This window comes from Desmodus rotundus, chromosome 1, assembly GCF_022682495.2.
Source record: "Desmodus rotundus isolate HL8 chromosome 1, HLdesRot8A.1, whole genome shotgun sequence".
Classification (NCBI taxonomy): Eukaryota; Metazoa; Chordata; class Mammalia; order Chiroptera; family Phyllostomidae; genus Desmodus; species Desmodus rotundus.
The window spans coordinates 99,494,120-99,507,752 of NC_071387.1; the positions used below are offsets into that span (position 1 = coordinate 99,494,120).

General features: G+C 47.8%; 1 protein-coding gene across 2 annotated transcripts in view; it reads left to right on the forward strand.

Annotated features, from left to right (window-relative positions):
- The window catches only part of CRAMP1 (cramped chromatin regulator homolog 1), a 64,669-nt gene that overhangs the window by 23,149 nt on the left and 27,887 nt on the right, over positions 1-13,633 (forward strand). For both annotated transcript variants that reach the window (XM_053928131.1, XM_045189705.2), the window contains exons 5-6: positions 3,198-3,281; positions 6,670-6,718. In XM_053928131.1, the coding sequence (XP_053784106.1) occupies positions 3,198-3,281; positions 6,670-6,718 (133 nt within the window). The remainder of the gene's footprint in view (positions 1-3,197; positions 3,282-6,669; positions 6,719-13,633) is intronic.

The following is a 13,633-nucleotide window of genomic DNA, read 5'->3' on the forward strand; positions in this document are numbered from 1 at the left end:
CCCACGGAAATGGGCTGATGGTGTCCACGGTTTGGGGGCAGTCCCTGGGTCTGACTGGGCAGGTCTTTGGCTAGTACTGTTTCGTTTACTTTCAATGTCCACGTGACCGTTCACGTAAGATTTTCAGCCGGCTTTGGCATGTGACAAGACAGCAACATTTTCTTCTTGGTTGTGACACAGCGTCCGTGTGTGTGCCGCTGTGCTCGGCCATACCTGCAACTGTTTCTCACATCACTAGCTTATTTGAAATATCCTACTGAGCCCACTGCTGTTGCTGATAATCTGTCATCTTCACAGACACCCTCCCTACCTTTCTAGGTGGTGTACAGGAATGAGTTTTAGCTGTTTGGCTCTTTCTGTATTGTCTTTTTAAAATTTTTTATTGGTTTTTAGAGAGAAAGAGAGACAGAGACATCAATCTGTTGTCCCACTGATTTATGCATTCATTGGTTTCTTCTTGTATGTGCTGTGAGTGGGGAGCGAACCCACAACCCTGGCGATTCGGGATGACACTCTAACCAACTGAGCTACCCAGCCAGGGCTGTGTTGTCTTTTACATTTTTTCATTTTTTATTACATGTTATATTCTTTGGTGACTTCATGAAAGTCAGTCTGTGACAGAGCAGGCCCTTCATCCACTTCGAATCTTCTGGAAAAGCTTTCTTCCAAAGAGAAAGGCAGTCACCAATGTGTGAGGATTGGGAAGCTGTTGGTGATAAGGTATGGAGGGAAGGGTGACAGGATTCCAGGAGCCATTAACTAGCACGTTCTGTCCTTTCGGCATGACCATACTACCGGCAGAGTGGGCAGTGTCGCAGGGGGTGCTCAGGTGCCCAGTGCAGACGTGGTCTCATTTGTTGCTTCAGAGGTCTGGTACGTCGCAGGGCCCGTCACACCCAGGCTTCTTACTCTGCAGATTTCAGAGGTGACTTAAAGGAATGTTTCTTTTCTTTTTCTTTCTTTTTTTTTTTTGAAGATTTTATTTATTTTTGGAGAGGGGGAAGGGAGAAAGAGAGAAGCATCAATGTGTGGTTGCCTCTTGCACGCTCCCTACTGGGGACCTGGCTCGCAACCGAGGCGTGTGCCCTGACTGGGAATTGAACCGGCGACCCTTTGCTTCGCCGTCCTATACTCAGTCCACTGAGCCACACCGGCCAGGGCAGGAATGTTTCTTTTCTAAGAATGTGTCACCTCTCCCTCCTGGACAGTCTCCTAAGCTCCTCACCTCTTCCCTGGAGGTGTCATTCCTCTCGGCCCTTTTTCGAACTCAGGGATGAAGAGTACAAATCTGCTGCCCTCAAGTTCAGCTCCCGCACTGCACCTTGGTTCCATGGCAGGCTCAGTGGGATGGACCCAGTTTGTGTCCTTTATCCCTTCTCTGCGGCGTGGCCTCTATTTCCCTCCCCCTCTCCCCCTTATGTCCTTCCTTCTTGGCATCTCATTATTCTACATCTTTTTCCTGGTGGTGTCCTGGTGTGACCCCCTGAGGAGTACTGCTTTCTATTGAGCTGCTGGTTCCACCTGAGGTTCTCTAGTTGGTGCTGGTAATATCTCCAAGCTGGTGGCAGCTAGTTGACGACTTTAAGTCTGAGGGACTACCTGCCTCTTTGTGCTATACTGGCAGTTGCATGAGAGTTTGCACTGTCTAGCCATTTCTTGGCCTCTCCCAGCCCTTGGCAATCATAGTCTGCTTTCTGTCTCTGGGTTTGCTATGCTGGACATTTCATGGAAATCTAATCACGTTAGCCTTTGGCGTCTATCTTCTTTTACTTAGCATGATGTTGTTCAGGTTAATTTAGGTTGTAGCTGTGTTAGAACTTCATTCCCTCTTATGGCCAAATAATATTCCATTGCCAGGAGAGACCACGTTTGTTTATGCATTGAATGGTGGGTCTTAAAGTGTCCTGAGTTGTGGTCCCCCCTGAGTGTCCGGTTAGATCTGCGGGTCTTTCTTGCAGGTGAACATTCTGGAACGGTTGGTGTATAATGTTGGCAGAGTCCTAGGCTCCTCAGAGCCTGTCCAAGGTTCAGGAACTTTGTTTTATATTATTTATTTAAAGCCATGGTCTCCATTTGCTAATATTTTTTTTTCTTCTCCTTTTATTTGGTTACAGTCACACAGCCTGAATGTTAGGACTTTGATAAGGGGCCTCTGGGGAGGAACAGTTGTGAGGGTGAAGGGCAGATGGCATTGGTGGCTGCTCTGTGAGATGACCTAAAAGGTGCCTAGACTGTGCTGTGGCTGGGCTTCCAAATCACAATTAGATTTGGCTTTATAGATTATAAAACCTCAAAATAACAGCGTCTTAAGAATGTAAGAATTGATTCTTTCATGTTAGAGACGCCTGCAGTAGGTGATCCAGGGCAGGCATCGAGGACACAGGTCATCCCATCTCTCTGCTCTGCCATCCTTAGTGCTTAGCTGTGACCAAGATAGCCCTAGGCAGAAGTTCTGAAGGAAAAATGAGCATAATTCTGCCCAAATCGGTCTTTTAAGGAGGTTTCTGAAGTCTCCCATGATACTTCTTCTTACTCCAAAGGCCAGGACTTAGTGTTGTGGCCCCGTGTAGCCGCAGGGCAGGCTGGGACATGTGCTGCCTTAACCATACGTCTTGCTTCCCGAATATAACTGGTCCTGTTACTAGGGAAGAAGTGACAATAGGTTAGCAGCCTTGAGCATTTGAGCCACAGTTCTTCTCTGGTCTGGCCCCAGGCCCAGGGCGTGTTGATCACCGGTCAGAGGAGGCAATGACAGGTCAGCTTCCACAGTTCCAGGGCTTCCTGCCTCACATGGAGCTCAGGCAGATTCTGCACGCGTGGAGAGGTGCATGACAAATTTGGTGATGGTCATATCCCAGTTCTTCCACCTCCTTGGAGCCAGCTATGCTGGATATCCCATTTTCTCCTCTCAGGGGACACTGACCTGCCTGTTAGGAACAATTTTTTAACCCCTTCCCCCCATTTTTTCTTGTTTTAACATCTTTTTAAAATTACAAAAACAGGTCTGTGTTCTGTTATACTGCTTGCCCAGTCTCCCCTGGTGTTAGCATTCTATGGTTCCAAGGTGCAATAAGCAAAACTGAGAAATCAGCAGTGTTGAGTGTTGCCCCAGCGCTGTTCTGGTACACACGAGCTGGCCAACCCTGGGCCAGCACTGTTTTCCCCCTTCTGAAGCCTTCTCATTTCCTGTCTTTCAGTGTTCTCTCGGGGGCTGAAGAAGTCATCCCAGGAGCTGTATGGTCTGATCTGCTACGGGGAGCTACGCAAGAAGATCGGGGGCTGTGAGTATGAGCTGCTGGTGCTGTCCCAGCCATGCTGGCAGCTTCAGAAGTTTCCCGGCCTGCCACAAGGCACTCATGGCTCCTCCTGGCAGGGCCTGCTCTCCTGGCATTGTTGGGTCTTCCATCCCGGTGGCTCTTCTGTTTTCCCTCCTCCTTTCAGCTTAAACATTCTGGGGTACAGAAACACTGAAGAAGAATGGAGTGGCCACCATATACCTGCACTTAGATTTCCCAGTCCGTAATGTTTTTCATGTTTGTGGGTGTACTCTCTCCCTCTCCACATACTTGCTTTTTTTCCTGCTCAGCCCTTTGGCTAAGTTGCAGATATCCTAGCATACCACTGAATCCCTCGGCCTCCGTCACATTCTCCTACACACCCACGACACTCTTATCACACCCAACTTTTCACATGTATCATACAGCCACCACAGTTTACTTAATGCCCTGCCCATGTTCCGATTTTCTAGCACATCGCAGCACACCAGCTAGGTTCCTGTTGAGGACATTGCTCTGCTTGGAGCTGTCATGTCTCTTAAGTCTTTTGACCTAGAACAGCCCCCATGTTTTGGTCTTCGGTAACACTGGTACTTTGAAGGGTCCAGACCCCTCCCTTTTGTAATGTTCTGATCCATTCCTAGTGATTAGATTCTCTTTAGATGTAGAGAGCACTCTGGCCTTCCTGAGGCACCTGCACCCAGCATCTTGCATCCCTACCTTGCCTCCTTGTGTGACCACAGACAAAAGGGCACAGCCTTGCCTCTGCAGATGCCACTTGTGTGTGTGTCACACACCCACAGGGCCACTCTGAAGGTTAAATGAGATCATATGAGATGACCATAAGCCATCATCTTACCCGTCACCTAACATGTCACAGCTGAGTGGGCAGGTAGCAGCGGAGTGGGGGTGATGGGCATTCACTGGCAGTTCTGCACATCTGGCCTGTGTTGGGTGACTTCTGCTCTTGTCAAACAAGCAAGAGTACCTAAGGGGCTCTGAATGGAACAGGCGTCCTGGTTGTCCAAACCACCCTTTCCACAGTTTGAGGACTTCCTTGTAAACCTCTCCCAGCTCCTGCTTTGAATGGTCTGTTGAGGGGGGCTCTAGGGCCCCACCTCCCTTGAATCTCTACTTTCTCCACTGTGTCCTCTCTGTCCTAGACCTAAAATGTTTCTGGTCACGGCAGCATGTTGGGTACCACCTTCTTTGGCAAAGATGCTGTGGCCCCTCCTCTATCCCTGGCATATCCGAGCCACTCAGCCAGTAACTTTCAGCCAGTCTCTGATTTCCCATGAGTCTTTGGCTTCATCCTTTTGTTGGCTCCATGACCTTGGGTCACTTCCCTGCTGCTCCTGGGGTATCACCTGGCCCCCTGAACCAGGGGGCCTCTGCATTTGGACTTCATCTTGTCTCTCTGGTGGGCGTCCCTCCAGCTCGGCTGTTCTTGTCATGTCCGTAATGATTGTCCGTCATCCCCCTCAGGCCAGCTCCTCTTCACACTTGCACATGTTCACGTGCATGCACGTGTGTGTACCCTGGTGGGGCTTCTCCCTCTGAGCCACCACCCCCTGATCCATGTGCTGAAGCACTGTTCTGTCGTTTCATGAAATCTTTTCAGAGGACATGCTTCCACATGCAGCCTCCTGCAGAGCACCCTGCACATGGCAGCCTCTGCTCAGTGGGAACTGGGCTGTTCAGAAAATGTCTCGGCACTGGGGAGGGTCAGTGCCTGCTTTCTATTAATGCCTTTTTCTAACTGAGATATTCAGGCACATGCAAATTCTGAAATAGTAGACTTTGAGTCTCTGCCAAATTCCAGGAACTTTGACTCACATTGCCTTGTGTCCAGCACCTAAATAGCTATGTGAGATCACGTTGTCCCCATCTGTAAAAAGGGCTGAGGACATTTTGATGAAAAAACAAATGACATCAAGCCTCCTTGGCTATTAAGTGGCAAGTTCTCATGCTGCCCCCAGGCCTGATTTTTACACTCCATGCTTAGTTTATCTGCCACAGCACCGGTGTCGGGACAGAGGGAGACACCATAGCTGCCTGTAGTGCTCACCTGGAGTTGGTTCTTTTCTTTGAAGGGTAGTTTCTTGGATGGTGCCCCATTTGGTGACTCAAACCCCAAAGTTGTGGTTCCAACTACCCAGCCGTCTGTCTGTCTGTCCCATCTGCTAGACACAGGACGGTGGGCCCTTCCCTCCCCTTTGTTTATGAACTCCTGCCTACCCTTTGACGTCAGCTCAACTGTCCACAAACTTTCACAACAGGCTGGGCCTCTGTGCCGCTCACTCTCAGCACGTGGGTCCTCCCTTCGTGCACTGCCACAACTGCCACTTACACTCAGTGTGCTTGTTTGATTTTTGCCCATCTGAAGGAGGTCCGCGTGTGACCTCTTTGTTTAATGAGCGAGTCTCTGCATTCGCCATCTCAGAGGCTGTGCCTTCCTTCCTGAAGATCCATTTCCATCTGATACGTTTCCCTTCAATTCAGCCTGCAGAACTTCCTTTAGTCTTCCTTGTGTCAGCCATGAATTCTTATAGTTGTCATTTATCTGAAAAGTGTTTATTTAGTCACTATTCTTAAGATACTTCTGCTGAGTATAGAATTCTGATTGGTAGTTTTTTTTCTTTCATCCCTTTAAAGATGTTTCATCCTCTTTGGCCAGCACTGTTTCTGGTGAGAGGTCAATCTGTGTCCTTGTTCCTCTAACGGGGATTTTTTTTTCCCTCTGGCTGCTTTTAAGGTTTTTTCCCCTTTTCTTTGGTTTTCAGTCTGCTGTGTTTGTGGCTTATTTTTCCCCAAAAATACATGGTAGAGTTCAAAGACTGTTCCAGTGAGCACCCAAACACCTACCACTAGGTTACTTGCTTTCTCTCATTTCCTGAGGGCATCGCTAAGTACCAGGAGGGCAGAAGAAATGCACAGGTTCTAGGCTTGTCATCCAGCAATCCCTGGGACCCTAGGGCTCAACGCTGACTAAGGCAGGCACACAACTGACACAAGAGCCCGGCAGGACAAGCATGCGCAGGGCGCAGTGGTTGCCCTGAGGGATGAGTCTCTGAGATACACAGCTGGGGACAAGTGGAGGTTCCGTGTAGGCTGGGGTCTTGGAGTTTTGAGGAGGACTGATAATCTGTGCTGGGGCAGGTATTGGTCCCACTGAGAAAGTCTGGGTGGGTGGAGAGGGTGTGCAGGTGGGGTCAGCACCCTCAGCACAGGTGACTCCTTGTTTTGACTTTGAGGGAGGGGCTGTTGCTAATGTAGGGGTTTTATTCTGTAAAGCATTTAAATTCTACATGGAAGATGAAAGATAATTATATGGGAACCTTTACCAGTTTTTCTCCTGTTTTAAGGTCGTGTCTGTTTCTTTTTCTGTTTAAAGGTATGGATGACAAGAATGCCACAAAGTTGAATGAGCTCATTCAGGTTGGGTAAGTACAAGTTGTATTGTGAGACACCACCTGCTCCTGTTGGGCATTTTGCATTGTTTGCTGAAATACAGAACTTGAAATATCAACCCGTCCCTCCCACTCACCCCCACCAGAGCTTGTGCTCTCTCACCCAGACCTCTCTGTTCCTCATCATAGATGAACTTCCCAACCACCCAAGACCCCTACTGGTCCAAGTCCAGCTGTCCTGTAGGTCAGGCTGTCTCATGGAACAGTCTTCACTGACCTCTGCTACAGCCGTAGGACATTGCCTTCCTGTACCTCTGGTTCTTGTCTCCCTAGCTTGGGGTTGGATGGCTTTTGAGCCCCTGTTTCTCAGGTGTGAGCTTCTGCCAGGTGGGGCTAGTTGTGTGTGGTTCTGCTCTGGCTCCAGCCCAGCATCGGTCCTTACAGATGCCTGTGCTATGTTCTCAAGGCTTTATCTCTGTAAACTGCCACCCTTTTGCAGCCAGTCCTGATAGTAACTAGGATGTCTGTATCACTGCCGTGCGAAAGAGCAGTGATTGCCTTCAACTTCAAGGGAGTGTGGGTAGTCTTTAACAGCTGGTGGTGGTGGGCAAAGGAAGCCTCCTAGAGGTATGTGGAGTACGGTCAGGCAAGTAGGAAGAGCCCAGTGGCTGGGGCCTTGTGGGTCATTTGCCAGCCTCACACCCCATTTGCCTGTTGCAGCTTCAACATTTCTTCTTAGTTCCCACCCTCATACCTGCCTTACGTTTGTCAGGTAGAAGCTCCAAGATCTGGGAAATTTGACTGGTGTAATATGCATCTGAGGAATCTCGTGAAGTAGGGAAAGATCCTTGGCTGAGATGGTTTCTAATGCTACCATCTCACCAGCAGAGCAGAGAGTCCCTGTCCCCCACCCCCACGCCGCAGGAGTGCGCTTTCCCCTGTGATGCAAATCTCAGGTCACCTTTTATTTCAGTTGCCCCAGATTTGGTGGGTGAGTGGGTGTTCTGGCTCTTTGCTTGGGCGTTCAGTGCTGGTTTGATCGAAACGCAGTGAGTTTGCTTGGCTTTGTCTTAGGGGCTTTTTTGTGTGATAGCACAGAGAAGAGGTGGTCCTACAGGAGTGTGAGAGACTGCCTCCTGGATATCTGGAGAGATAGGCATGCCTGATGCCTCCCGACTGATGGGGCTGTGAGGAAGGCATGTTTTGATAAGCTTGAAAACGGCCAGAAAGTTGGTTTTAGGGGCTGCTGGGGATTGGTGAGCACCAAAGCTCTGAGCCAAAAGTCTGAAGGTACCAACAAACCCAGGAGCTGAGCTGAGACTTCTCAGTCTCAGCAAGGAGCTGTCTCAGTGAAGCCCCGGGTGAAATGATGGTTCCAAACCATCGGGGATTCAGGGATGTAAGTCTACATCATGTATGTGCTTTGAATCCTTGGTAATGTAGAATCGGGTTACAACTTACATAAAACATAGAATTCCATGAGTCCATACTGATAGAACTGATAGATAAATAAAGGACAAGATGCAAATCTCCCATGCAGAATTCTACATAATTTATGTAGATACTCCCTTTCCTTGAGTGTGGGCTATTAGCAGTGGCATTTTTTTAAATAGGATGGTAAAGGAAGGGTGGGGGGCACAGAGTAAACACACCTGACAGACACAGTTTCAACCGGATCGAGGTCTGCCGCGCCAACAGTGATGAGCCAGGTTGAGGGCATAGAGAAACAATGGCACTATAGAGATGTCTGCTCCCATTAAATTAATCTACAAATACGTGTAGTTGCAATCAGAGTTACAATGCGGTTTCTTTGAACATTAAATTGAAGTATGACAAACTTGTAGGGTAATGTATAGACCCTAAGGGCACAGCTCCGGAGTTTTCACAAGGTGGTCCCATCAAGGTCAAGAAACAGAATAAATGTTATACCAACAGCCTTCCCAGAACCCTCTCCTGTGCCACTCCCACTACACTTTGCACAAAGTGAGAAGAAAGACAGATTAAAACAGTACCATGTTTCATGATTGGACGGAGAGGTCTCAGTCAGCATTGTTGCTGCTCATTTTGCAAACGGGGGGAAAGGACTGTGAGCTTATAACATGTCCCACACTCCTAAGTGTGTGAACCCCCTGCCAGCAGTCCCGCTTCTAGGAAGTAGTTAGGTCAGGGCAAGCCATTCCTGTGAGGGTTATATCACAACAGTGCTCACGCTCACAAAGGAGTGTCGTAGAGGGAAGAGCTGCTTCACTTTAAGGCGGGATTGTTTTCAGAAGTGAGGCTGAGCAGGTACATGTGTGGCTGTTTGGCCCCAGTGGGCATTTGGACATGTAACCCCCGTCTCATATCAGGGTTCTCTTGAGGTGGTGGATATATGGGAGCCCCCATTTTCGACTCTTTATTTTTTTAATTTGAATATTTATCAGGAATGTATTTTTATCTGATCAGAAGAGACAAATTACATAGTGAGGAAAGATTATTTTTAAACGGCTACGATCAGCCCTGACCAGTGTGGCTCAGTTGGTTTGGGCGTCGTCCCACAAAGTGAAAGGTCGCTGGTTTGATTGCTGGTCAGGGCACATACCTGGGCTATGGGTTCGGTCCCCAGTCGTGGCACATACAAGAGGCAACCAATCAATGTTTCTCTCCCTCTCATCTCTATCTCTGTTGCTGGCAACAAAAATGTAACTCATGTGTCTGAAGCCTTGGTTGTGCCCTATCTTGAGGAGACACTATTCCCGTCTGGTGGGAAGCCCTCCAGGAGCTTGGAGATTTGTGGTGTGGGTGGGGCCCAGAGACCACAGGGCTCCGACCAGCAGGAGCAGCTCTGGCAAGGCCCAGAGAGTCCCTGGACTGAGGGAGTCCACCAGAAGGCCCTGTACCCTCTGTTTCTCTCCAGCTTCTTCCCCTAGGCCCCATGGTAGTGTCCAGTGTGGGGGCCTTAGGAACGCTGCTGAGGGATGGGGCTTTCCTCCTGACTGCTGCTGCCCTTTCTCCTGGGTGCCAAGTTCCTGCTTACCCCTTGCCTGCAAGCACCGATGCCACCTCCACCTGAGACACGGCAAAATCTGGATGCCACATGTCCTTCGTGTGCGGCTCATTAGCACAGAGCTCCTCCTGCTGCCATCAGCGCTTTTCTGTCGGGAGTCTCACCAGCCTGCAGCTCAAGAAGGGTCAGCACTCCAGCCTGGTATGTTGGGCAGGCCCCAGGCCCTCCTCACTCTGAGTCCCATTGACCCTCTGATAGATCCTGGGCAGAGAAGCACATTGGTGCTCAGTGCTGCCAGCTTCTTCCTCCACTGTGGCAGGAGAGCATCATATAACGAACCCTTCTGCATATAAGAAGCAAGTTAGCTGCTTTTTTAATCTTTCAGAAAATTTTATCAGGAAAAGTTCAGACATTGGAGAAGCTGATAGAATAGCACAGCAGCCACGTGTATACCCTTCACGTGAATTTACCAGTAGAAGTGAAGAGAATTAGATGCTCTTTTTTGTAGAGGCTAGTGTCAAGGTAGCTTGCGTGGCTCTCATGCAGTACGCAGTGGAAAATGTTGGAGAAGTGGCTAAGGAATCAGAAGATCACTCGGGCAATACCAACGGGGTATCTGCTCATGTCAACAAGGGTTTCAGCCAGTGGTGGGTGAATGCATTGCCACCTCTGGGATGGAGTGTGTGGTGAGTGGGCCTCAGCTGCTCATCTGGCTGCCCTGGGCTTGGGTGCCTTGCCTGTTACATCATCATCTCTCAGGGAGATGCTGAGACACCCAGGAAAAGGTTTGAAATAGCATGAGGTGCTGTGCCAGCTCAGGAGATTTCTATCTGTAGTCATGGAAGGATCTGAGTACCTACATGGCGCCAGGCACAAGAGTGCGTGCTGGATATACAGTGGTGATAGGGTTGGGGCAGGGCAGCTAATGAAGTTCACTGAATAGAAATCATCTTCTTGGTGTGTTGGGGGGTTGGGGGTGTGTTACTGGGGACAGGGACAGGTCAGGGTGAAGAGTGGAACTCTTCAGGGTGAAGAGTGGAACTCTTCAGGGTGAAGAGTGGGAGGGTTGGGCTGGGCCCCTCTGCAGTCCAGGCAAGGGATGTGGGCATCTGGGTGGTCTTGGCAAGAGTCTCAGGATAACAGAGCCCCTTATTCTATGTGAAAGCATTCCTTTAGTTCCGTGCAGGAGCAAGGCAGGGTGTACAGCATCCATTTTTTAATTTATAGTATTTTAAGTTGTATACTTTTTACTGTACAGTTCTACAAGGTTTTTTATTTACAAGTTTTGTTTTATTTTTTTAAAAGCAGACTTTATTTTTAGAGCCACTTTAGGTTTACAGGAAAATTGAGTGTTGAGTACACTGGTTTTCCTGTATGTCCCCTTCCTCTGCACATGTTCTTATTATGAGCATGTAGTATTAAATGATACATTTATTAGAATTGATAAACCAGTTTTGATGCACTATTATTAACTAAAGTCTGTCAACTGATGGTTGTTGGTGCCAATCCAACACCAACAGGATTCCCTAATTTGGGGTGTGGTGAAGAGGAAACTTTCTTCAGTGCAAAACAGCTCAACTGTGATACAGCACGGCTGCAGCTTTGAAGAAGCCCTGGGGATAGGCCCCCGTCCATCTAGACAGCTCTGCCGTGCTCCCTGATGGTCTGCTTTGTACTACCTGGTCTGCTCCATTGTGCACTAGTCTGTTCTGTTCTGTGCCACTCTGCACTGGCCGGGGCTGGTCTGCTCCAACATCTTTGTGTTTCAGCTCAGCCAGGGAAACATAGTCTTCAGTCTTCAGTAGAAAAAGTTCACTCTCAGAACCAGAAGAGACCTGGCTTGTATGTTCTGAAGTCTCCTCCCTGGTCCCTGATTGGTGTTTACTCATGTAAATGAGGACTCCAAATTTTGTCAGTTTGATTGATCTAAAAGGCACTGTCCTGATTGGTCAGAATAGAGCAGCTCTGGTTGGCTGGAGCTACACAGCTCTGATTGGAGGGGTAAAGCTTCAGTCCTATTGGTTAAAGTAGGATTCCAGGAATTTCTTTTTCAGGGCTGGCTCAGATGGCAGAAACACAGTGCAGCTAGGCAGGCAGTTTAGTGCAGAAGCAGACCATTCAGTGCAGACTTCTCCCTGAAGTGCAGTTTGCATGCGAGGCCCCTGTGTAGAAATGGCTGCTAGGCTCTGTGGTGTTTGGGTTGGGTTTTTTTGTTATTTTTTTTTCTCAAGGTTCATAAGTCCCTGGTTTACTTGGGGTTCACTCTTGGTATTGTACTTTCTATGGGTTTCATCAAAAGCACAATGCCCTGTACCCATGTTACAGGATCCTGCAGTTTTGCTGCCCTAGAAATCCCCTGTACTCCATGGATTTATTCCCTTTCTTCCCCAGGGCCTGGCAACCTCTGACTTTGTACTGTCTTCATAGTTGCCTTTCCCACGAAGGCCAAAGAATTGGAATCATACAGCAGGTAGCCTCTTCAGACCAGCTTCTTCCACTTACCGCTCTGAGTTTTTACAAATGCATAGAGTTGTGTACCTCCACAATCAAGATACGGAATGGTTCGGCCACCCCCAGGTTCCCTTGTCCTGCCCCGCTGTAATCATCCCCTCCCCCACACCCAGCCTCAGCAGCCACTGAGCTGCTCACCATCCCCTGTGGTTCTGCCTTTCCCAGAATGTCATCTAAAGAGGATAATACGGTATGTAGCCCTCTGAGGTTGGCATCTTCCACTCGGCAGCGTACACTTTGACGTCCGTCTGTGTAGTTGTGTGTATCTGTTGATGGCTTTTCCTGCAGAGTAGTGTCTGCTGTGGCTGCTCTGTGGTCTGTTTATCCATTCCCCAGTGAGGGACAAGTGCTGTTTATAGAGAATAAGTGATTTTAAACGTAATCCTCCTGGGCACATCTGTAGGAGAGTGGATGGTGAGTGTGTGCTTAACTCTATATGGAACTTCCAAAACTTTCCAGGGAGAGTTCCAGTTGCTGCCCACACTCATTTTCAGTTTGTTTCTTCTTTTGACCATCCAAGTGGGTGAGAGGTAGTATTTCATTTTGGTTTTGATTAGCATTTCTCTGATGACTAATGATGTTAAACATCTTTCTTGTGCTTACTTACCATCTATATATCTTCTTTGGTGAAGTGTTTGTTCAAGGCTTGTGTCCGTTTTCTTATGTTTGAGGTTAGTGTACTTTAGGTATTCCACACACAAGTCTTTTGTCAGATAGGTGATTTGTAAATATTTTCTTCCGGTCTTTCAAAGGGTAGAGTGTTTAGTTTTGAAGTAGTCCAATTTGGCATCTTTTCCTGTTACGGAAAGTGCTTTTAGTGTTGTATTTCAGAACGCTTTTCCTTGTATCTAATGAGTTCACAGAGATGTTCTCCTGTTTCCTTCTAAAATATTTATAGTTTGACGTTTAAATCCATGATCTACTTTGGATTAATTTTTGTAAATGATGTTAGGTTTATACCAAGGTTCATTTTTTTTTGGCCTGTGGGTGTCCAGTTGTCTGAGCTGCATCTGCCAAAAGGACCACCTTCTTCCATTAGCCGCTTTTGCATCGTCTAAGGTCATTGACTGTATTGTATGGGCCTCTTTCCAGACTTTTAATTCTGTTCTATTGATTTATGTGTTTATTCTTTCACCAATAGACACCAGTTTTTAAGTACAAAGCAAAAAGCCTGTAACGGTGGAACAGGGGTGGGAGAAATTAGTATGGTGCCTTGATTTAAGACCAAAAAGCATTGAGTACTTAACCAACTTCCTATCTGTGCTTCTCATGCAGATCTTTTTAAATTAACTGTGAATCTCCTTTTGTCATAAAGATATAGAATTAGATAAAGGATTAAGTGAATTGAGAAAAGCTCCAAAATTAAATCTTATCACATTGGTTACAGACCCAGTTACAGACTTAGTGGATTTATCAAAAAACTTTGCAGAGAAAATCAATCTCTCAGAAAG